This window comes from Monodelphis domestica, chromosome 5, assembly GCF_027887165.1.
Source record: "Monodelphis domestica isolate mMonDom1 chromosome 5, mMonDom1.pri, whole genome shotgun sequence".
Lineage (NCBI taxonomy): Eukaryota > Metazoa > Chordata > Mammalia > Didelphimorphia > Didelphidae > Monodelphis > Monodelphis domestica.
The window spans coordinates 125701351-125726437 of record NC_077231.1 but is presented as its reverse complement, the minus strand read 5'-3'; the positions used below and the strand labels follow the sequence as shown (position 1 = coordinate 125726437).

Genomic DNA, 25087 nt, shown 5'->3' with positions numbered 1-25087 from the left:
AAAACAAACCAGAGAAGGAAACAGAAAACCAATCCAGTATCTGCAAAGAAAATCCTAGATAAGGTTTCAGAGTCAGACATGACAGAAAACAACTGAAGTGAGGATGTCATTGTTTACAGATATCATTCAGCACAACTTCACCATGAGGCAAGCTTTCACTCTATATCAGTGTGTAAAACACATGCTTTTAAAATTGTGATTTTGCTGCCAAACCATTCACATTTTAACCACATTATTAGGCAGGAACATATCTTTTCTACACTCTTCTCAGAAATACCTTCCTAAAGAAAAACACAAAAGACAGGAACTTAAGGAACAAATTATATGAGAGCATTGTCCTGACCCACTGAACATGGATAAATATGTGGAGGGCATGGATAAAAGGAGAAGACAGATGAACTAAGGTGATGTAGCTTAGGGTATTGGTTATTTATTGGGTCTGGATGCTTTCTCACACTTCTTTTCTCTAACTTACCATTGCCTTGCTCTATTGACTTGGATGTCTCTGGTTGAGGCAAATGTCTAAAAATTATATTTTATACAACTTCATCTCTAAAAAAAGCAATACCAATGCTACCTCAAAGATAATTATTCTAAAATAGAAGTTCTTAATCTGAGGTCCATGAATTTGTTTTTAAAAGCTTTGGGGACTATATTTCAAGATTCATTTCCTCTGTAATCCTATGTATTCTATTTTATGCATTTAAAAATATTATTCTGAAGAGGAATCCATTGGCATCAACAGGATGCCAAAGGAGTCTGTGACACAAAAGTTTAAGAATTTTTGTTAAAAACATTATTAATGTTGAACATAAATTATCTTGAGGGGATCTTGTCAATATGTAAATATTCTAGAGCAGGGGTCCCCAAACTTTTTACACAGGGGGACAGTTCCCTGTCCCTCAGACTGTTGGAGGGCCAGACTATAAAAACCTAACTCTAAACCTAACCCTGACTGGGCAGCAGTATACAGAGTGCAGAATCCCCTCTCCCAGATCGCTGCCCACCATGCTGAGGTCTTCTATTGTGTAGCCACATAATCCTTTGCGAGGCACCTCATTCTAAGGTGCCGTGCAAAGGATTATGTCATCAGAAGTAATACTGTACGTTAGCGACACCATGCTTTGTGGCACCACCACATACAGTGCTCCTCTCACTGACCACCAATGAAAGAGGTGTCGCTCCAGAAGTGTGGTGGGGGCCAGATATATGGCCTCAGGGGGCTGCATGTGGCCCACAGGCCATAGTTTGGGGACCCTCGTTCTAGAGAAATGTTGTATAGTAATGAAATACAGGGTCAAATTTCACAGCAAGTTATAGGAAACACAATGTCAGGAATACTGAGATCTAAACTTGAATCTTCTACAGACTTTTTCTGTGACTTTGCCTTGCATATGTTTCCTATTACTTGGGTCAGGTGTTACTGTGCTATATTTTATACAATTATATCCTCTGATGAGGTATATCAGAGTCACTCAAAAGGAAGGTTTACCCCTTAGGAACAGAGACATTTTGAAAACAGAAAGTTTGACATAAAGGGGATTGTTCATTTCCTTAATCCTGACATGTGATTGATATTTCAAATGCTTAATTTGTGGGAGATGGTGCTCCAAAACAGCTAAGCATCTGGATAGATCACAGATGGGTAAGGTCACATAATCATTCAAGGAACAAGAAATGTTGGGGATGGTTGACAGCTACTTTCTTGACTTAGATGATGCCAAATTGGGCCAGCTCGTGTAATTCCAAATGACTGAAGGCTTCCCAGGGACAAATGACCGTGATATCTGTAAGAGAGGAGAAAAGTGTATAAACGCATTCTATTCCACAGACTTAGAAGTTTATGTGTCCATCAGGGAAGGTGATGTCTCCAGAGCCTCACCTTGTCTTTTCTCCCCACATACTTAGACTAGCCAGAATGGCATTCTCATCCTCAAATACAAATAGCAAAATGATGTCAATGTCATGCACAATCATGTCAGGAAAACATCCCTTTTCTGATTCAGGAGTTCCCGTCTGTCTCTCTAGGACGCTGTTTGCACAAATGGGAAAGAGGAAGAAGGTACTCTGGTCCTGGAGTTAGAAGTCCTGGCTTCCAGCTGGTTTGTTGGCTCTTATATTGGTTCACTCTTATGAGGGAACCTAGTCTTCCACTTTCTCTGACAGTTACTGGCTAAATAAGCATGGGCTTAGTCTTTCTAAACCTCATATGTAATATGGAAATAATAATGCTATCATTATATATAAGACTATTTGTAAAGCAAGTGTTGCAGTATGCCAATGGTCATTGTCAGTATCATCATCATCATCATTATTATTATTATTTCAAATGCAAGGATGCTCTGAAGATGTGGTTTTCCCACTCCACAGCAGTAACCTGACTGAATTCAAGCCTCAAAGATGCACAGCTATGATGGAGGACGGTGTCAAGCCAAGTCCATATTTGAGAATTAAAGTCATTTTAATTCAAACAGCCTGAATGAAAATGAACTCCTTCCTTATTTCCTAATGATATAGATAGATTTTGAAGATGGTGGTTTAACCTTGGTAATTTTGAGGCAACAACTATGGATTCATTTTGAGACTTACAGTCATAGATCTGAAAAGACTTTGAGAGACTACTTGATCTAGTCCCTCTTCCTTTAGAGTAGGAGTTCTTAACCTGGGGTCTGTGGACTTCCAAGGGATCTGTGGATAGATTCCAGGGGCTCTCTGAACTTGGATTAGAAAAACATATTACAACTTTATTTTCGATAATCTCTAACAGAAATTTTACCATTTCTTTAATTTACCTAACAACATTAATCTGATGCATCCACAAGTTTCACTAGACTGCCAAAGAGCTCCATAATCCAAAAAAAAGTTAGAAACCCTTGCTTTAGAGGCTAAGGCATTACCTCCATGAACAGATACAGTCAACTAAATCTGGAAAAGATTAGAAATTTGACTTGTTCAAGGTTTTTGGGCTTCATGTCAGAAGAAGGATGTGTGTTCCAATGCATTGGTAATATTTCCACTTTATTGAGAGAAAAGCCAGAATAAACCTAAGAAACCAAAAGTGAGTGATTCTGTCATAGATGTTGTCCATTAATAAGAATATCTGATACAGAGGACCCCCAAACTAGTTTTGAAAAAAGTCTACAAAAATTCTTTGTGCCCCCTAAAATAAAGAATTGAGAAGATAATTCATTTCTATTTGGTTTTAACAAAGTTTACACATTTTTTTTCTCACAACCACCTCATGAGATAAAGAGGACATAGATGTTATTATATCCATTTTACAGATGAAGAAACTGAGGTTCAGAAAAACTAATTAAATTACATACTTCCTTGTTGATCAATATCAAATCCAGAGCCCAGGTCTCATGCTCTTTCTATTATTTCATATTTATATAAACTCAATGGACAGCTAAGTGGTATGGTGACAAGAGCATTGGACCTGGAATCAGGAAGGCTTTGGTTCAAACCTGGACCTAGATATTTATTTGTTGCAGGAACTTGGACAAGTTATTTAAACTCTGTGTGCCTCAGTTTCCTTATATGTAAAATGGAGATAATAACAGCATCTATCACACTGGGGTGCTATGAGGTTCAAATAAAATAACCCAGGTAAAGCTCTTTGCAAATCTTAAAGAACTATATAAATATTATTATTATATTATCATTATTATTTCTTAGAAAGATGCATGCTTGGGAAATCAGTAGTGGGACAATGTTGTTTATTTTATCGTGTATAATGTTATCCTTACTTTTCAAATGGGGGAAAATTAATATGCAACCAGTAAGTCAGAACTAGAATTTATGATAATGAAGATGATAATGAATAACATTTATATTCTGCTTTAAGGTTTACAAAGTGCCTTATATACTAGCTCATTTGATTTAACATTGATTTGGATGTGAGTGCCCTAATTCTAAGTGAAATCTGATATGCTGACTCAGACAAGCAGTTTATTTAAAAATGCAAAGACATGCACACTCACTTTTATAAATAAAGTAGTTCTTATCAATGCTTTATAAACAGTTAATAGGAGATAATAAAAAAAAAGTTCCTTATAGTTATTTCAAATTTGTGGCTATCTTCAATGAAGCCTAACTTGACTTTTCTTTTTGTTTTTAAAACCCTAACCTTCTGTCTTAAAATATGTATCAATTCTATGGCAGAAGTGGAGTAAGGGCTAGGTAACTGGGGTTAAGTGACTTGCCTAGGGTTACATAGTTAGAAAGTGTCTCAACCCATATTTGAGCCCAGGACCCCCCATCTCAAGGTCTGACTCCTTTGGCACTGAGCCACCTCATTCCCCCAGACTTATTTTTAAGTGTTTGTCTTCTTGAAAGTATAATTGATAAATGGTCTCCACAGTAGGGTGGAGCACTGAAGGTACTTGGGATTTGGGCATTTCCACACTATGGGAGATGATCAACCTGCCCTACCCCACCTAAGGAGCCAGGGACACAACCAGTGTGATAGAATCAGCGGGCAAGTGAGGTGCACCTCTAGATCCTTGGCAACTGACTAAGACCACCAGGGACATACTCCTGAGAACAGCTAGACCTGAGACCCCAGTGAGTCAAAGAGCGCAGATCTTGGGCACAAAGATAGCACAAATAAGGGTGGTACATAGTAGAAGCCATGGAGATGCAAGAGGTGGCCTCAGGCAAAAACCACTCTCCTTAGCTGCACACACAGAGAGCCTGCCCTCCTCACTCAGACTCAGACTCAGAAGATTATAGCGGAAAAGCAAAAGATTATAGTGAAAAACCAGTCTTTAAAGACCAAAATTGGGCAGTTGGAAGTCAATGATCTTGCAAAACAGCAAGAATTAATAAAGCAAAGTCAAAAGACTGACAAAATAGAAGGAAATATGAAATATCTCACTGAGAAGATGACTGATCATGAAAACCATTATAGAAGAGACAATTTGAAAATAATCATTGGTCTACCTGAAAACCCAGAAATAAACAGAAATTTTGACATCATACTACAGGAAATTATCCAAGAAAACTGCTCTGATACTCATGAACAAGAGGGAAAAATAGACATTAAAAGAGTTCATAGAACACCCTCTACACTAAATCCTCAAAAGAAAATGTACAGGAATGTAATTGCCAAATGTAAGAGCTTCCAAGCTAAGGAGAAAATGTTACAAGAAGCCAGAAAGAGACAATTCAGATATCAAGGAGAACCAATCAGGATTACACTATATCTAGCATCTTCCACACTAAAGGCTTGGAATATGATATTTAGGAAGGCAAGAGAATTGGGTCTTCAACCAAGGATCACATACCCATCAAAATGGACTATATGAAAAGGATGCGCATTCAAAAAAATAGAAGATTTCCATGTATTTGTAAAGAAAATACCAGAACTAAGTGGAAAGTTTGATATTCAAACACAAAAATCAAGAGAAATATGAAAAGGTAAATAACAAGAGAAGGGAAAGAAAAAATTGTTTTTATTTAAATTTTCTTCTTTAAGGATTTCAATAAGATCAAATTGATTATGTTAATATATGGAAAATATTATTTGTAACTCTCAAAAATTATATTCAACATTAAAGTAATTAGAAGGATAATTCATAGGTAGAGATTGGGTAATAAGTGGTATAAGATAATGTGTGAAAAAAAGAAAGGGTGGAGGGGAATAGAAGATGGCACCAAGGGAAACTTGAAGGAATAAGATAAAAAGGACAAATTATATAACACAAAGAGGTACATGGGAAGAGGAGGAAAAGATTACTGTTATAAGAAGGAAAGGAAGAGCATGCTAATAGGTAATACTTAAACCTTACACCCAGTGGAGTCAGTTCTGAGAGGGAAGAGCATCTAGATCCATTGGGGTATCAAATTCTATCTTACCCTACAGGGAAAGTAAAAAGGGAAAAACTAAGGGGGGAAGTGGGATTGGGAGTACAAAAGAGAGGGAAAGAGAGGGTGAAGGGAATTTAATAGACCCTAAAAAAATAAGAAGGGAACAAAAAGGGAGGAGACAGAAAGGGAAGTAAAATAAGGGTGGGGAACAGGGAACTGATTAAAAGCAAACCACTGGTTTAAAAGGAACTATCAAAAGAAGAAAGGACAGAATTAGGAGAGAAAATCAAAATGTAGGGGAATACAGAGGTGGCAATCATAACTCTGAATGTGAATGAGATGAATGCATCCATAAAACAAAAGCAAATAACAGAGTGGATTAGAAACCAAAAACCTACCATATGTTGTCTACAAGAAACACACATGAGGCAGGTAGACATGCACAGGAGGAGGGTCAAAGGCTGGAGCAAAATCTATTGGGCTTCAAATGAGAAAAAGAAGCTAGGAGTTGCAATCATGATATCTGACAAAGCCAAAGTAAAAATAAACCTGATTAAAAGAGATGGGGAAGGTAATTTCATTCTGGTAAAAGGCAGTATAGATAATAAGGAAGTATCAGAACTCAACATATATGTACCAAATGGTATAGCATCCAATTTTCTAAAGGAGAAACAAGTGAAGTTTAAGGAGGAAATAGATAGTAAAACTAAACTAGTGGGAGACTTGAACCTTCCTCTATCCAAACTAGATAAATCAAACCAAAAAATAAATGAGAAAGAGGTAAGAGATGTGAATGAAATCTTAGAAAAAATAGAGTTAATAGATATGTGGAGAAAAGTAATTAGAAACAAAAAGGAATACACCTTCTTTTCAGCAGCACATGGTACATTCACAAAGATTGAGCATGTACTAGGGCATAAAAACATGGCAAACAAGTGCAAAAGAGAAGAAACAATAAATGCAACCTTCTCGGATCACAATTCAATGAAAATAATAATTAGTAAGGGTACATGGAGAGGCAAATAAAAATTAATGGGAAATTAAACAATTTGATTCTCCAAAATTTGTTAGTTAAGGAACAAATCATGGAAACAATTAATAATTCCATTGAAGAAAATGACAATGGTGAGACATCTTTTCAAAATCTATAGGATGCATCCAAAGCAGTACCCAGGGGGAAATTTATATCCTTGGTTTCCTACATTAACAAATTAGGTATGGCAGAGGTCAATTAATTGGGCTTGCAAATTAAAAAACTTAAAAGTGTACAGATTAAAAATCCCCAGATGAAAACTAATTAGAGATCCTAAATATCAAAGGAGAAATTAATAAAATTGAAAGTCAAAGAACTATTGAATTAATAAACAAGACTAGAAGCCGATATTTTGAAAAACAAATAAAATAGACAAAGTACTGGTCAATCTAATAAAAAAAAGGAAAAGAAGAAAATCAAATTAACAGTATCCAAGATAAAAAGGGAGAGCTCACCTCTAATGAAGAGGAAATTAAGGCAATCATTAAGAAACTATTTTGCCCAGTTATATGGCAATAAATATGGCAATTTAGGTGATATGGATGAATATTTACAAAAATATAAATTGCCTAGATTAATAGAAAAAGAAATAGAATACTTAAGTAATCCCATATCAGAAAAAGAAATTGAACAAGCCATCAAAGAACTCCCTAAGAAAAAATCCCCAGGTCCAGATGGATTCACAAATGAATTCTATCAAACATTCAAAGAACAACTAATCCCAATATTATACAAACTATTTGACAGAATAGGCAAAGAAGGAGTTCTATCAAATTCCTCTTATGACACAAATATGGTACTGATTCCAAAGCCAGGCAGGTCAAAAACAGAGAAAGAAATCTTAAATAGGATACTAGCAAAAAGACTCCAGGAAGTGATCACAAGGGTTGTTCATTATGACCAGGTAGGATTTATACCAGGAATGCAAGGATGTTTCAATATTAGGAAAACCATCCACATAATTGACCATATCAACAAGCAAACCAACAGAAATCACATGATTATCTCAATAGATGCAGAAAAAGCCTTTGACAAAATACAACACTCATTCCTATTGAAAACACTAAAAAGTGTAGGAAGAGAAGGGCCTTTTCTAAGAATAATAATCAGTATATATCTAAAACCATCAGCAAGCAACATCTGCAATGGGTATAAACTAGAAGCCTTCCCAATAAGATCAGGAGTGAAACAAGGATGTCCATTATCACCTCTCCTTGTTTCACATTGTACTAAAAACACTAGCAGTAGCAATTAGAGAAGAAAAAGAAATTGAAAGTATTAAAATAGGCAATGAGGAGACTAAGCTATCACTCTTTGCAGATGATATGAAGGTCTACTTAAAGAATCCTAGAGAATCAACTAAAAAACTAGTAGAAATAATCAACAACTTTAGCAAAGTTTCAGGATACAAAATAAACCCACATAAATCATCAGCATTTCTATATATTTCCAACAAATCTCAGCACAAGAATTCGAAAGAGAAATTCCATTTAAAATCACCCTAGACAATATAAAATACTTGGGAATCTACTTGCCATGACAAACACAGGAACTATGTGAATACAACTACAAAACACTTTCCACACAATTAAAACATGATCTAAATAATTGGAAAACATTAATTGCTCATGAGTATGATGATCTAACATAGTAAAAATGACAATCATACCCAAACTAATTTGTTTATTTAGTACCATACCCTTCAAACTACCAAGAAACTTTCTTACTGAATTAGAAAAAACCATAAAAAAGTTCATTTGGAAGAACAAAAGATAAAGGATAGTCAGGGAAATAATGAAAAAAAAAAGTGAAGGAAGGTGGCCTACCAGTACCAGATCTCAAAATGTACTATAAAGCAGTGGTCATCAAAACAATATAGTACTGGCTAAGAGACAGGAGGGAGGATCAGTGAAATTGACTTGGTGTAAGTGACCTCAGTAAGACATGATAAACCCAAATATCCCAGCTTTCGGGACCAAAACCCACTATTTGACAAAAAATCTGGGAAAATTGGAAAACAGTATGGGAGAAATTAGGTTTAGATCAACATCTCACACCCTACACCAAGATTAACTCAGAATTGGTGAATGATTTGTGAATATAAAGAAGGAAACTATAAGTAAATTAGGTGAACACAGAATAATATACTTGTCAGATCTTTGGGAAAGGAAAGATTTTAAGACCAAGCAAGACTTAGAAAAAGTCACAAAATGTAAAATAAATAATTTTGATTATATTAAAATAAAAAGTTTTTGTACAAACAAAACCAATGCAACCAAAATTATAAAGGAAGAAAAAAACTGGAAAAAATCTTTATAATAAAAATCTATGACAAAGATCTAATTACTTAAATTTATAGAGCTAAATCAATTGTACAAAAAATCAAGACATTCCCCAACTGATAAATGGGCAAGAGACATGAATAGGCAATTTTCAGATAAAGAAATAAAAACTATTAATGAACACATGAAAAAAAGTGTTCTAATCTCTTATAATAAGAGAAATGCAAATCAAAATAACTCTGAGCTATCACCCCACACCTAGCAGATTGGCTAACATGATAGCAAAGGAAAGTAAGAAATGTTAGCAGGGATGTGGTAAAATTGGGAGATTAATGCATTTCTGGTGGAGTTGTGAACTGATCCAACCATTCTGGAAAGCAATTTGGAACTATGCCCAAACGGCGCTAAAAGACTGCCTGCCCTTTGATCCAATGATATCACTGCTGGGCTTGTACCCCAAAGAGATAATAAGGAAAGAGACCTGTACAAGAATATTCATAGCCATGCTCTTTGTGGTAGCAAAAAATTGGAAAATGAGGGGATGTCCTCCAATTGGGGAATGGCTGAACAAATTGTGGTATATGTTGGTGATGGAATACTATTGTGCTAAAAGGAATAATGAACTGGAGGAATTCCATGTGAACTGGAACAACCTCCAGGAACTGATGCAGAGTGAAAGGAGCAGAACCAGGAGAACATTGTACACAGAGACTGATATACTGTGGTACAATCAAATGTAATGGAATTCTCTACTAATAGCAATGCAATGATCCAGAACAATTCCGAGGGACTTATGAGAAAGAATGCTATTCACATTCAGTGGAAGAACTGTGGGAGTAGAAATGCAGAAGAAAAACAACTGCTTAATCATATGGTTAGATGGGGATATGATTGGGAATATAGATTAATTGATCACCCTAGTTCAAATATCAATAATATGGAAATATGTCTTAATAACACATGTAAAACCCAGTGGAACTGCATGTCAGCTATGGGAGAGGATTGGTGGGAGGGTAAGGAAAGAACATGAATTTTTTAACCATGGAAAAATATTCTAAATTAACTAATTAAATAAAATTTTTAAAAATTAGGGAATGGCAAAAAAAATAAGAAAAAAAGAAAAAAGTATAACTGGTGGCCCTTTAAATTTAAATATCTCTTTTAAAAATATGCTTCATTATACTCACCTGTTCCAAGGCCTTCCATGCCTGGAATGTCATCTCCAAACCTATGAAGTAATAAGGAAAAAAAAATGGTTGGGAATGAAATTAGCTGAGATTAAAGGAAAATGATCCTCGATGACCTCATCTAGACATTTTCTCACATGAAAGGTAAAAAGAGATTTGGACATGGGAGAGAGGTGAGGTAGGTTTCTTCTTTTTTTGTTTCTCTCACACCAATATAGATCTTTTGATTTTTACAATGTTCACATATTCTTCTAGATCAAGGAAAAGGAAGTTCAAACAACTATTCACCAGTGTTTGCCACTGGAAGAGATGTCCAAACACATTTATATATGGAACTATCACTTGAAACATTTATGAGCTATAAAAGGAAGATCCATTCTCATTGTCTCTCAATGAGAAGCTGGAAGGCAAGCTCTGCTCCTTTAAAAAGAGAGATCCATTTGGCCGATTAATAATTGGGACAGCTATGGCCAGGTGAACATGATATAATGTGCATTCATGAGAAGGTTGGAGACTGTAAGATGAAACTTAAAATGGACGAAGAGGAGGAGAAAAATGGATGATGGTTAAAAAAAAAAGAAATTCCTAAGTATGGTCTGAATATTCAACAAATATTTCCTGAATATTTGGTGAATTAATTTTCAGGCCAAGCTGATTTAGGATATGAGATATACTATGAGATACAGTGGCATATGTTCCTCCACCTTGGATTCAGAAATCTTACCCTTTTACACCTTTCTTAGGAGGCTTGCTCTTGAATTGTCGAGTTTGCCTCTGCTTAAATTTAGGGGGTGCCTTGCGTGGAGTGGTGGGACCTTGGCCTGAGACTGGAGGAGCCAAAACGTTGTTGTCATTCATTTTCAAGTTCCTGGAGTTGATGATGTATCCCTTTTCAGTGTCTTAACCTACAAGATAATTACATACAATAAAGTAAATTAAAAAATCAAAGAGGATCCTTAAAGCTTCATAAGAACATGGGATAAAAATACTTTTGTGTTTTCATAAGAAGTTAGGTGATGTTAATACATTTTCAATAAGATTTTTTGTGGTGATTGGGTAATATTAAAATAATAAGCTAATAAATTTGAGGGAATAAATGTAGTAAGGGAAATTCATTTAGGAATGATAAGAAGATAGTAGAACAAAAATACAGAGATTTAGAAATGTAGGAAACTAAGATATTTTATACATTCCAGTGAATTATCATAACCAACTATGACCATAATTTAATTCTGAAATCAGCTCTCTGAGAAGTGTTGCCCTAGGAATGAAGAAAACAAATATTTAGTAAGTACCTATTATATGCCAGGCAATGTGCTAAGTGCTTTAAACACATCTTACAACCCTGGGAGGTAGGTGCTACTATTATCCTCAATTTATAGTTGGGTAAATTGAAGCAAATAAAGGTTAACTGATTTCCCTAAGATCTCACATCTACTTATTGTCTGAGGTAAGTTTTAAATTCAGGTCTTAGTGTCTTCAGGTCCAGATGCTCTCTTCACCATTTGGGAAAAAGAATAGCAACTAGATAATAAAAAGAACAGCTGTTGACCTCAGAGACTGATCACCATCAGTCTATTACCCTTGAAGACACTTACATTCCAATTAATTAGGGGATAAACTTTTATTCTTCCCATAACCAAAAAAAAAAAAAAAGAATTCTCAGCCTCACAACTTTTGGGGTCTCTTCATTTCTTGTAAGAATATAAAAAGAACTAGGATGACCTGCTCACAATTAAGAGAAGTAAATGTTGAAATGAACATTAAAAGGAAGGAAATTGGTGACATAATGAGGTCAGTTGCTAGGATACAAGAACTATAATACCCTATCATCAGCATCCCCCTGATAAAAAAGATTCTGAGCAGCCTTGATCCCCTCTTATAGGAATCAGGTAAATAAATCCTTTTTCTCTTCTTTTCTCTTCAGCTTCCTGACCAATACCCTATTGAATACAATTTCTGCTTTTCTGACTGCTTTATTTTACCTAGTTTGACCTATTCACACTAAAATGCTTATGTAATTTTCTTTGCCTCTCTTTCAACCTTACTTCTCTTCCCTTGTGGCTCACACCTTTGCCTTCTTAATAAAAATAGAAAACTTCATCTTTACCTTTAAGCTATTTTTCTTTTATCTTCTGGTTTCCTAGTTAATTGTTTTCCCCAAATATACTACTATCTATTCCTTACCCTCTATATTTTCTTCTGTATTTTGCCAAAACTATCCTCCTATAAAGGAAGATCTTTGTTACCTTTACTTGTTTATGATCCTTGCAACTATTTCAAACACTTACATATTATTTTCATTGTAGTTATTTAGGCATGTATGTTACCTCTCTAGAACACTGTAACTATGAAGACAAGGATTTTTTCTCATTTAGTCCTTGCACAAACCTGGCAGTGCTGTGTACATAGTAACAACTTCAAAAATATTTCTTTAATTGAATTAAATGCAAGCTCAATCTCTTGTTTTATAACTCTATGCCAGCAAAAATCTCAGGTTTGGAACCAAAGTGTAAGAAATTTGCTGCTGAATAGCAATGATGGGAAACATGGAGAGTTGTTTGCTTTATCTTAGAATTTGTGATAGAGGAGAGAGGAATCCAGTGAAGCAGCTGGTGATGCTGTAGATAGAATGCTGAGCCTGGAGTTGTGTGACTCAACTGCCTTCTTACTCTTGGAAAAAAGAGAGAGAGACTAGAATTTGAAAACTATAAGCCAGTGACTTGACTTTGATTTTGGCAAAATTCTAGAACATAACATTTTTTTAAGTTTACAAATGCATGGGAATAGAAATACAAACAAAAAGAAAACTAGTCCCTGCCCTCAAGGACCTAAAGAAGGAAAGACTGTTCAAGAAGGAGCTGAAAATATGAAGGGTGGATAAAAAGTACCTGAGTGTGGTAATGGTGATAAAATCTAGAAAATAAGAAATAGAGCCAGAAAGTACAGGAAGAACTCATCAATGTGAGAAATCAGAGAGAGGAGTCTTCCAAGGTGAGAAGGTCTATAGGAACAGAGGAAACTTTAAGAGTGAGAAGGCAGCTGAGGCATGATGCTGAAGTTTAGGAATCCAATGTAAAGTCAGGTGAGAAATGAGATTAGAATACATTATTAAAGGGATGGTTAGATAACAGCTAGAAAGGAAGCAGTGATGAGGAGGAGTCATCATGGCTTTATCAAGAAGCAGTTATGGCAGACTAACCATATTTCCTTTTTCTAGTTGTTTTGATCAGAAGAATACTATAGATATAATTTGCCTAAATTTTAATATAATGTATTATCTCTTCTTATTCTTGTTGACAAGCTTGTGGTACGGGCTCCTGTACAGTTCTGAGGATTTAAATCCTTGAATGGTCAGATCCAATGAACAGTCATTAGTGACTCAATGAGACCTTGGAAAGAGATCTACAGTGGAGTGCCCAAATGATCTGCTCTTCGCTCTGAACCACTGAACTTTTACAAATCAATCACTATTTTCCTATAATAGTATACAATTTTACTGTAATAGCACAACAAATTTGCAGATAATAATAACTAATATATAATGCTTACTCTATGCTAGGCACTGTGCTAAGGACTTTACATGTATTATGTCATTTGATCCTCACAACAACTCTGGAAGGTTATTATGTTATCTCCATTTTACTGATGAGGATTACAGATGAGGATTAACAGAGGTTAAGTGAAATTGCCAAGGATCACATAGCTAGTCAGGTTCTGAAGCCCAATCGGAATTCAGGTGTTCCTGTCTCTAGACCCAGTACTGCTTCTACTCAGATAACACAAAATTTATTGAATAAAGGGGTTCTAATCCAAGAAAATTCCAGCACCTAAAATACAGATTCAGTTATGACATAATTTTTTTCCCCTTTTTGGTCCAGATTTTTAATTTCATTGATATGAAATTGCTGGTCAGGAAATTTCCTTTACTAATGCAGATCAGCAGCTATTCTGTGACATATTGTCTTAAAGAGTTGTCTGGGTTACCAAAAAGTTAGGTGTTATGTCTATAATCATATAGCCAGTATTTAGTAGGGGTAGGACTTGAGCACAGGGTTTCCTGACTCCAGTTTGTTCTTTATGTATTATTCTATACTGTCTCTCAAGATGAAACTTAATAGGGACAAGTATAAAGTCTTACACTTGGTAAAATTTCATGCTAAAGATTAAAATATAAGGGTGTGATTTTCGATAGCATTTTATTTAAAAATTTTTTTTAATTAAATAGATTATGCACTTCATATTAGTCAATAACAAGATAGAGCACCTAACTAAATAAGCTCTTACACTACATTATGAGATGTAAAATTTTTAGAGCTAGTGAAATAGTAGAGTAGTTTTTCTCTTCACTGCCCTGGAAAGTCCATGTCAGTTGTGTCTAATTTAGAGAAGTATGCTTTGAGAAGGGAAAATGATCAACATTATAGCATACGAAAGAAAATGATCAAGATGGTGACATATCTTAAAATCATGCCAGGTGAGGATTGATTGAAATTGAGGAGTTTAAGATGGAGGAGACAGGGGGGACATGAGAGCTGAACTAAAATATTTGAAGGGCCATCATGCGCAAGAGGCTCCACATTTGTTCTCCTTGGCTCCAAGAGGGAAAACATTCTATCTCTATGTTCATAGAAAATTGCTTCTAGAAAATAAAAACCATGCAAGACCATCCTCTTCAACACTGTCTACATCTTCTCTCATATACCATATTACTTCTTGTTTTGTGCTGCCAGGAATAGAATCTTTGGCACCATCTGTAAACAACCTCTCCTCTTCTTTACTCTGCCAAATTTATCAACCAATATGAATTAGGGTGGTTTTTGTGTACTGGCCTCCAAATAATTCTCCTTTCTTTTTCTAGTTCAGTTCCTGACTTCTCCTTTTCAACTCCTACCTTTATATGAGGAGATTTGAACATCTATGCTATTGCTCCCTCAACCCTCCTAGTTCTTTTAGGCTCCTTAATTCCCACAACCTATTTCTGCAAGTCCATTTTGGCTATCACAGGCTTGGTCATAGTCTCAAATCTTGCTATCAACCTCACATGTTCTACTTCCATAGTTAAAAAAAAAAAAGTAAACCACACCCAGACATATTCCTTTATTGGATCATGACCTTCCAACTCTTTATACCTTACCCCTCCTAAAAGTCTTTTTCATCCTCATCATGATTTCCAATCACTTTCCCCCTCCATATGTTCCCAGGGCATTAGCCCTGTTCTAATTTCACTTTCCTTCTTTTCCAACCAAAATCAGTTTTTTTCTCTCTACTTTGAAACCTTCTGGCACCTTTTCCTTTTTATAACTTGCCAAAATCCACTCCTGGATTGCTTTTATCTTATACCTCCTCTACTTCTACTCACATGGAAGAAGTAATGCAACCAAGTTTACTGAGGTCATTACAGATTTGTTATTTGCCTTATTGGGTATTCCCTGCAGCAAGGAAATCCTTTTATTCCTCCCTAATCTATTGCCCTAAACAAAACTCACTTTCTCTGAACATTTTCTCTGAACGTTCTGCTGAACATTCCTATTTCTGTCAAGGATACCACCATTCCAGCCTCTCAGAGTCATAAAGTTGGTGTTATCCTCAATTCCTCACTCTCAAATCTTGCCATTTCTATCTCTATAACTTCTCTCACTCATTCAATTTTCACTGTGTGGACAGTCATCACTTTAGCTCAAGTTCCCACCACCTCTCTCCTAGACAAGGACAACTCTTTCCTTGAACTCCCTGCCTCCTGTGTCTCCTGACCCTAGTCCATCTTCCTCATAACTGCCAAAGTGATCTTTCTTTAAGAATAGATCTGATTATATTATTCTATTCAGTAAACTTCAGTAGTTTCCCATTACCTTTAGAATCAAAAGCAACCTCTTTAGTTGGACTTCCAAAGCAATTCACCACCTGTTCTGGGATCATGATATTTTAATACCCTTTTTTTTTCATTCTTAAAGCCCAGTCAGGTTGGCTAACTTTCTGTTCTTCCCATAAGTACTCCCTTGCCCATCTCTGTGCCTTTAAAAATGATATCCATAATGCCTGGAATGCATTCCTTCCTCATCTCTGAATCCCTTGTGTCCCTTAAGACTCAATTCAAGCAGTACCTTCCATAAACCTTTTTCTGGTTCTCCTAACTGCTAATGCCTTCCCTCTCTAACTACCTTGTATTTGTTTTGCTTTTATTCTCTCCACATTTATTCCATATAAATACACACATATTTGCCTCATTTGAATGTAAACACCTTGAGAGCAGAGCTGTTTCCATTTTTTTCTTTGACAATCTTTCCTGTCCATAGCACAGTATCTGTCACATATCATTATATTAATAAATGTTTGCTTTATTGACATTTGCAATGTGTGGAAAATTAAGATAGGCTTATTTAAGTTTAATGTAAGGAAAAACTTCCTAAAAATTAGAATTGTCTACAGGTGAAATGGGTCAGCTTGAAGAATAGTAAACTCTTCTTTTTGAAGGTGTGTGTTGTGACTGCAATTTATGTAGGGATACGAGAGCAGAAAGGATATTGGACCCTCTTCTTAGTACTGCTGTTCTCACCACATAGTAAATACTAGCATGACATGACCAAAGGAGAGATAGATGGAAGATAAAATTCTGTCTAGTGGAAAGCCATGGATCACAGCACTTGAGTGTTTCTCTTGATTCCTATTTTCAAAAGGCAATGCCTTAGTTGGGAAATGAGAGAAGCACCGAGGAACCAAACGCAGGGTCTGTATCTCAGCTCTAAATCAGGGGTCACAAGACTAGATTCTTCTTATACCTGAACCCTTCTGCAAAGATTTCCTGACCCTATCACCTTAAGACACAAAGTTATAAAACCACAGATTGACTCTGGTAAATGCTTCAGGGAGCAAGCCCATTTCTTGTACTGCTGAAAAAAATGGGAACTCCAATTCCTCTCCTAACCAAGTATCATCATTTTGCTCACCACATCACTAGACAAAACTCTTGTTTTCAGCAGCTCTGTTGTAGGAATGAACAAAGACATGAGAAACAGCAATGGTAGCACAGGGCAGCTTGGTGACCATACATCCTAAGAACAATACTTGTGACAGAGCCATCACTTGAGTCTATCTCCAATTTGATAAAAATCCAAAGGAAATCTAGGAACTCCCAGATCTTTGAGGGAAATTTGATTTTAATTCCTTCAATCCTTTCAGAATGGCAGAGAATTTTTCAACTACTCCAGCCCTTCTGAGAGTTCTGAAATATGGAGAGGCCCCTAGTCAGACTTGTTAGCCTAAACTACATCAGTGACTCCAAGATACTCTAAACAGGGGGATATGGGACAAGAGCATAAGCCAGAATCCTCCTTAATTGTTCACAACAGGATGCCATTGCTAAGAGGCCCTACCTAGTTAAACACATAAAGAGTTAAGAGTCAAGACATGATCATCAACTATCTATCAAAAAAGATAATTTCTACTTTCTTCCTCTTCTCTAAATTCTATTTCCGTTGGCTCTTCAAATAGTGACCATGATGTTATTGTTTTTTTACTTTATAATTATACTTCCCCATTTTCTTATGTTTTAAAATTTTGCTATAAAACTTGGATGGTGAACCTTCCTGGATATGAATTTGACATCTCCATTTCATAAGGCAATTCATTAATTACTATTGAAAGAATTAGGTTTGGAGACTCAGGAGCAGAGCCAAATTAATCTCTGAATCTTCTCTCAAGGTAAAAGGCAGTCACCTGGGGTGGTCAAGTAATCTCTTAATCCACTGATGTCAAATTGAACTGCTGATCTTCTTTGGAAAATCTTTTTTCAAGGAAGAGCCAATGTACAATGTAATCTTCTCTGCCTTATGATTCAGGTCTATCAGTCAGAGGCATCAGGGAACAATTGAGATTTCTTGTCATGCAATGCTCCCTTGGTCATGCCCCCAAATCATCTTAAAGATTCTGGAGCAACTCCCTATATAATAAGCATCAAAACTGGCAATAGCACTTCAAATAGAAATATAACTATGCTTTCTAGCTAATTAACCTCATTTCCTCATGAAGCCACAAAGAGTTCTCTATTGCCTGCTTTGAACAATGACTACCCAAGTTGTCACTCCTCTTTCCTTTTCTGAGATAAATTAGGTATAGAAAAAAAATAATAACACATGGGAAGGGGGGAAGGGGGACATCAGCACAGAGTCACTATATACTCAGCTAAGGAATAGAATTTTATATTTTGCAAACCACAATGTAAGGGAAGTTGATTTTTTAAATAGTGTAATGTAGAGACAAAGAATTGCTCTTGTATAATTCTAATAATCCTGGGTACCAGTTTCTATTCCTGGTACCATAAATGCAGAGATAGATTCAAGATTCTCTTACGTTCTCAATGAGGAAAAGAGGAATGTAGGAGGAGAGGTAAAATCTTGTCCATTGAAGGGTGGTAGGGAGCTGAAAATGTCACTTGGGGTTATTATACTCACTTTGTGAGAACCAAACACACTCAATAAATAACTGGAGAAAAGTCCCAAACCAATAGCCACTAAACAAAAACAAACAAAATCAGGAAGAAACTGACTCTAGAAGGGAACAAGCAAACCTTTTAAATTCAGAGAGAGAAAGTTCAGCCCCACCATAATGTATTCCATTTCATTTCTCCTCTCTCTTCCTTTCCATACTCACTTCAGACTCTTAAACAACCATTCTGATGGTAATAGGAAAGTTCAGCCATATAATGATATGATTTACTATAGAACAGAAGTGAGAAAAAAGGCAAGTTATCCTTCATTCTACCTAAGTTTGGTAAGTTAGGCAATAAAAGGTCCTCATGAGGAACTCAAATAAACATGGGGAGACTTATGTGAACTGATGTGGAATGAAGCAAAACAGATCCAATGCTTCAATTATAATAGCCAAAGATTAATCCAAACACAAGATGAGAAAATAATTGCAATAAACATTTATTAAGTACCTACTATGTGCCAGGCCCTATGCCAAGTACCAGGGATACAAAAAGAAGCAAAAAAACAGACCCTGCCTCCAAGAAGCTTACTATCTTCCATTGGTCTTTACAGAAGAGACAGAACATGAGCATAGAGTTTTTCATGTCAGCTTTGATTAATATGTTGGTTAGTTTTGCTAAAATTTTTCTCTTTTTCATCTTTGCATTACAATTTGGATAAGGGAAGGAGACTGATATATTTGGAAATGAAGGTAATATGAAAGGAAATTCTATAAATAACATTAAGTATATGTATATGTATGTATATATATACATATATATATATATATATATATACTTGGATATATACACAGTAGCTACAATTGTGTACATGAAAAGAACATTAAAATCAAGCTGCTTATAAATGAATGAAACAAACAATTTGGGCCCCAGAGAAGATTGAGGAAGTACTTCCTTCCTTTTGATAAAGACTATCAGAGGATTCCACACACTAGCAGAAAGTAATTTAATAAGCATATATTAAAGGCTTACTATATGCCAGGTACTTTGTTAAAACACTGGACATAAAGCCACTTTATAAATGACTTTTCTAATTCACATGGGGAAGGGATATAATAAGCATTTGACATACATAGTACTTACTCTATACTGAGCGAAGTGCCTTATAAATATCATCTTATTTGATCCATATAACAATTTTGAGAGATGTTGTTATTCCCATTTTACAGTTGAAAAAACTGAGACAAATGGAGGTTAAGGGACTTGCCCAAGTTCACATCACTAGTAAGTGTCTGAGGCCAAATTTAAACTCAGATCTCCAGCTGCCATTTTACTACTAGAAGAGTTCATTTGGTTGGTGGGAAGCAGGATTTGGAAATCACTATGATATAGAAACAAAAGACCTCAATAAAAGTAAAGGAATGAAAAAGACGAAAATAAAATTTCCTTATTATCAAGCAAGAAAAGATGGTAGAGATACACTTTAAGGATATATTTTCATAATACTGAGGACAAAATGGTCCCATTTTTCACAGATTGTCTTTGTTTTTCTATAAGGTTTTTAAACCATCTCCCTCTCTATTTCCTCCAAATCCTGTTCAAGCAAATACTCTAAAGCTTCATTCCTGAGAGATACTCACAATACTAAATGGTGTTCCTGGAAGTCATCTGATTGCTTCTTCCCTCTGAATGTGAAAAGGCTATTTGAGACCAGCTTCATCCGATTGAAATACCCTCATGCTTGCTGCCTAATCAGTACATCATAGGCTCAGAGCCCTGTGGCCAGCTGTTGAGTAGAATCAAGAAGTGGGATCCTAATTCAGCCTGAAATAGGTTTAGGGGATTACAGATAATACTCTTGCCTAAATGAGTTCTTTCCCTAAAAGGGAATATTTATTGATTCCATGTAAGAACATGAACATATCACCTCTGTTTCATGTTGGTTCATTAGTAACCAAAGGACAGATTTTGCTTCTAGAGCCTTCCTTTCTTCCCTCCCCTTCTTTTCAGAAAGTCTAGGGAGAGAGATCTGGAGCAGGGCATGCTCTGACAGCCAAAGAATTTAGGCATTGAGTCAAGGACAGGCATTGAGTCAAGGACAGTGGAGAGTTTGATTTTTCTTTCTCCTTCTCAACTTAACTCAGCAAACACATATCAACCTTCCATTTTGTCCAAGGCACTAATCAATAAGGCATGAGTTTGTTTTGTAAATCACAAGGGCAAAGCCAAAAACACTACCTCCTACCAGACCAAGACAACAAAAAATCAGGAGATATACCTCAGGAGGAGAATCCTCTGAGAACTGATAAATAAGTAACTGGTTTGTTTGCCGATTATTGCTGGCTCCTCCAAAACTCAAGAGATGATGGGAAAACATCCAGGCAAAGATTCCCTAGCTTCTAAGGTCTGTTACATAAGCCTAAAGTACTTCCAGCTGAAAAAAAAAGATCCTAGTTTCATTTGAACATACTTTTATATTTTTCCAAGTGTTTTTACATGCATTTTCTCATTGGAGTCCCACAATGGTTCCATGAATGAGATCATCATCATCATAGAGCTACTCTATAATGGAAATCAAATAAGTCTTTTTTTCCCTTCATGCACTAGGGGCTTTATAGATAAGAAGTGAAATACTTTGGTATATGACTGATAACACAAAATATAAGGAAAGATAAATATACAGGGCCTGTGCACAAGGACCTACGGAGAGGGTTGTTCTTAAGGCTGCACTGTAATAGTCTTTCATGCCTCTTTATATGTTCCATCTCTCCCTTCCCTTTTTTCTCAATGCAAGCCTCTTTTTTACCCCTTAATTTTTTTGCATATTATATCCTAATCAGCTTATTTTCACACCCTCTATGTATACTTCTCATAACTGCTCTAATACTAATTTTAAGAATAACAAATATCTTTCAATGTAGGAATATACATGGTTTGACCTTATTGAATCCCTTCAGTTCTCTCTTTCTTATTTACCATTTTTGGCTTCTCTTGGGTCTTGTGTTTGGGCATCAGATTTTCTGTTTAGGTCCAGTCTTTTCATCAGAAATACTTAGAAATCTTCTATTTTATTAAATGACTGTTTTTCCCCCTGAAAGAAGATTCTCAGTTTTGCTGGGTAGGCGATTCTGGGTTGTAAACCTAGTTCTTTTGCCTTTTGGAATATCATATTCCAAGCCTTCCAATTCTTTAATGTGGAGGCTGCTAAGACCTATGTTATTCTGATTGTAGCTCTACAGTATTTGAATTGTTTCTTTTTTACTCTTGCATCATTTTATCCTTGACTTGGAACCTCTTAAATTTAGCTATAATATTCCTGAGAGTTGTCATTTGCAGATTTATTTCAGAAGATGATCTATGGATTTTTAAAATTTCTATTTTTACCTTCTTATTCAAGAATATCAGAATAACTTTTCTTTGATAATTTCTTGTATTATAATATCCAGAGAGTTTTGGTTGTTTTTGTCTTTGTTTTTTTATCAAGGCTTTCAGGTAGTTCAATTATTCTTAAATTATCTCTCCTTGATCTATTTTCTATATTGATTGTTTTTGCAGTAACATATTCCACTTTTTCTTTTCTTTTTTTCCTTCTTTTAATTTTTTTATTGTTTTTTGATGTCTTATGAAAATCATTAACTTCCAGTTGTCCAATTCTAATTTTTAAGGAATGATTTTCTTACACGAGCTTTTGAATCTTTTTTTTTTTAATTTGGTTAATTCTGCTGTTATTTTGTTCTACCATTGCATTCATTTCTCTTCCCCATTTTCCCTCTCTTAATTGGATTTTGAAATCCATTTTGAGTTCTTCCTGAGCCTGAAACCAATTTATATTTTTCTTTGAATTTTTGTGTGCAGCTGCTTTGTTTTCACTGTTCCCTTCAACATCTGTACCTTATTCTTCTTTGTCTCCATAAAAATTTTCTATGGTTTAGTGTTTTTTTAATGTTTGTTCATTTTCCAAGCCAAGCCTTTCCTTGACTTTCACTTTTATCTTAAAGGTAGTTTAATAAAGTGTCCCTTTTACTCTGAGAGCACAGCCTTAGCTCTATTTATGGGTTTCTGCAAGCTTCAGTTCTTCCAAGGTGGTATGATGGCCTGTGGTCTAGGAGCTCTGAAAGCCATCCCCACCCACTACTGATTCAATCACCACTGGAACTGCTTACAGAGCTCAGAGCTACCCTCTGTGGGGCTCAATGTAGCATTAAGAACAGACAGGGACTTTTGGTCTCACTATGAGTCTGATCAGGTCAGCTACCCTATGGACTGCTTTGAACTGGGGCTCTGGGCCTCTCTCTGGGCTTATATGGCCCTGACTTTCCATGGACTACTTCACACTAGAGTTTAAATCCTCCCTCCAGACTTGGGCTAGGGCTCCCAACTTCACTCTGGGCTTACACAGACCAAGCATGCCTAGTACTGCCTTGTGCTGAGCTTCAAGTCCTAACTAAAGGTTTGAGCTTGGGCTCTGGGCCTCCATCTAGGCTTATACAGACCAGGTATGCCATGTGGACTGCCTCATACTGGGATTCAGGACCTTATGGCAGGCGTGGGTGGGCCTCCAAACATTAAGGAGTGGGCCTGGGGTACACTGCTATTAGCTTAGACAGGGTCTCAGGGTCTCTTCATTGGCTTGGGCCCAGGTGATGGGGTAGGGCTTGCTGTTGGCTTGCACTGGTATTCCTTGGTATGGCCTTCTGTGGGCTGCACCCCATTCTCACTCCAAGGAACCAGACTTTCTCTGCCTAACTTTCAAGTTCTCTGCATGAAAGTTGCCTCACTTTGTCTTTTTGATAGTTCTTTCATCCCAATATTCATTGTGAGACATTATTTTAAGGTTGGTTGGAGAAGATTCTCATAGTGATTCTAGCTTTCCCTGCTTCTCCATTATCTTGACTCAACCCCCCCCCCCAAATGAAATTCCAAAATATGGTTATTTAAGTAATATGAAGGGCAATTTATATTTTTGTAAGTATTCTTCCATTTCACTTAAATTGTCAGTTTTACTGTCATGTAATTAGGCAAGATAACTCCTAATAATTGCTTTAATATCATCATCATTGGAAACATATTCATCTTTTTTATATAAGTAATTTGATTTTCTTCTTTCTTGTTTAAAATAAAAATAACCAGTGATTTATCTATCTTTTTTGTGTTTTGAAGAATAAAACTAGCTCCTAGAAACTTGAATTAAGAAGAAAAATAGAGTAAATTATACCACATAAAGAGGTACATGGTGCAGTGGGGGAGGAGGGGGTAAGAATACTACTATAAGAAGGGAAGGAAGAAAGTGCTAATAGGTAATACTTTAACCTTACTTTCAGTGGAACCAGTCCTGAGAGGGAAGAGCAGTCAGATCTATTGGGGTATAGAATTCTATCTTAACCTACAGAGAAGTTAAGAGGAAAAACCAAGGGGGGATAGGGCAAGGAATATTAAAAGGGAGGGAAATATAGGGGGGAATTTAATAGACCTTAAAGAAAAATAATAAGGGAATAAGAAGGGAGGGGGTAATAAGGAATGTAAAATAAGGGTAGGGATTAGGGGAACTGATTAAAAGCAAAATGCTGGTATAGAAGGAAATAGTGAAAGAAGAAAGGACAGGACTAAAAGAAGAAATCAAAATGATGAGGAATACACAGGCAGTAATCATAACTTTGAATGCGAACAGGATGAATTCACCCGTAAAATGGAAGTAGATAGCAGAGTGGATTAGAAATAAAATCCTACTCTGTTGTCTACAAGAAACACACATGATGCAGGTAGACACACAGGGTAAGGTAAGAGGCTGGAGAAAAATTTATTGGGTGTTAACTGAGAATAAGAAGGCAGGAGTCTCAATCATGATATCTGACAAAGTCAAAGTAAAAATAGATCTGATTAAAAGAGGTAGAGAAGGTAAAAAAAAACAACTCCTAGTTTTATTAGTTCATTTTTAAAATTTTTAATTGTATTACTCTCTCCTTTGATTTTCAGGATTTCCATTTTAGAATTTAATTGAGGATTTAAAATTTTATTCTTTCTCTATATTCCCCCCCCCCCCATTGCTTGTTTAATTAACTGATCTGTTCTTTCTGTCTTTTACTGATGTACACATTCAGACTTATAAATTTTCTCCTTAATATTGCTTTGGCTGCATCCTACAAATTTTGGTATGTTGTCTCATTGTTATCATTACCTTTAATGAAATGATTGTTTCTTTGATTTGTTCTTTGGTTCACTCATTATTTAGGATTTGATGACTTACTTTCCAATTAATTTTTTTAACCCTTATCTTCCATCTTCAGATCAATACCAAGAACTGATTCTAAGGCAAAAGAATGGTATGGGCTAAGCAATAAGGGTTAAG

At 35.8% G+C, this 25087-nt stretch overlaps 1 protein-coding gene across 1 annotated transcript; it reads right to left on the bottom strand.

Annotated features, from left to right (window-relative positions):
- Positions 1-1526: 1526 nt before the first annotated feature.
- Positions 1527-20519, bottom strand: PDE6H (phosphodiesterase 6H). The gene is made up of 4 exons (XM_001363864.4): positions 20382-20519; positions 11038-11218; positions 10314-10354; positions 1527-1787 (listed from the first exon to the last, which is right to left on the bottom strand). Exons 2-4 carry the CDS (start codon positions 11169-11171, stop codon positions 1711-1713), a joined length of 252 nt encoding a protein of 83 aa, XP_001363901.1. The 5' UTR covers positions 11172-11218; positions 20382-20519; the 3' UTR covers positions 1527-1710.
- Between the last annotated feature and the right edge of the window lie 4568 nt (positions 20520-25087).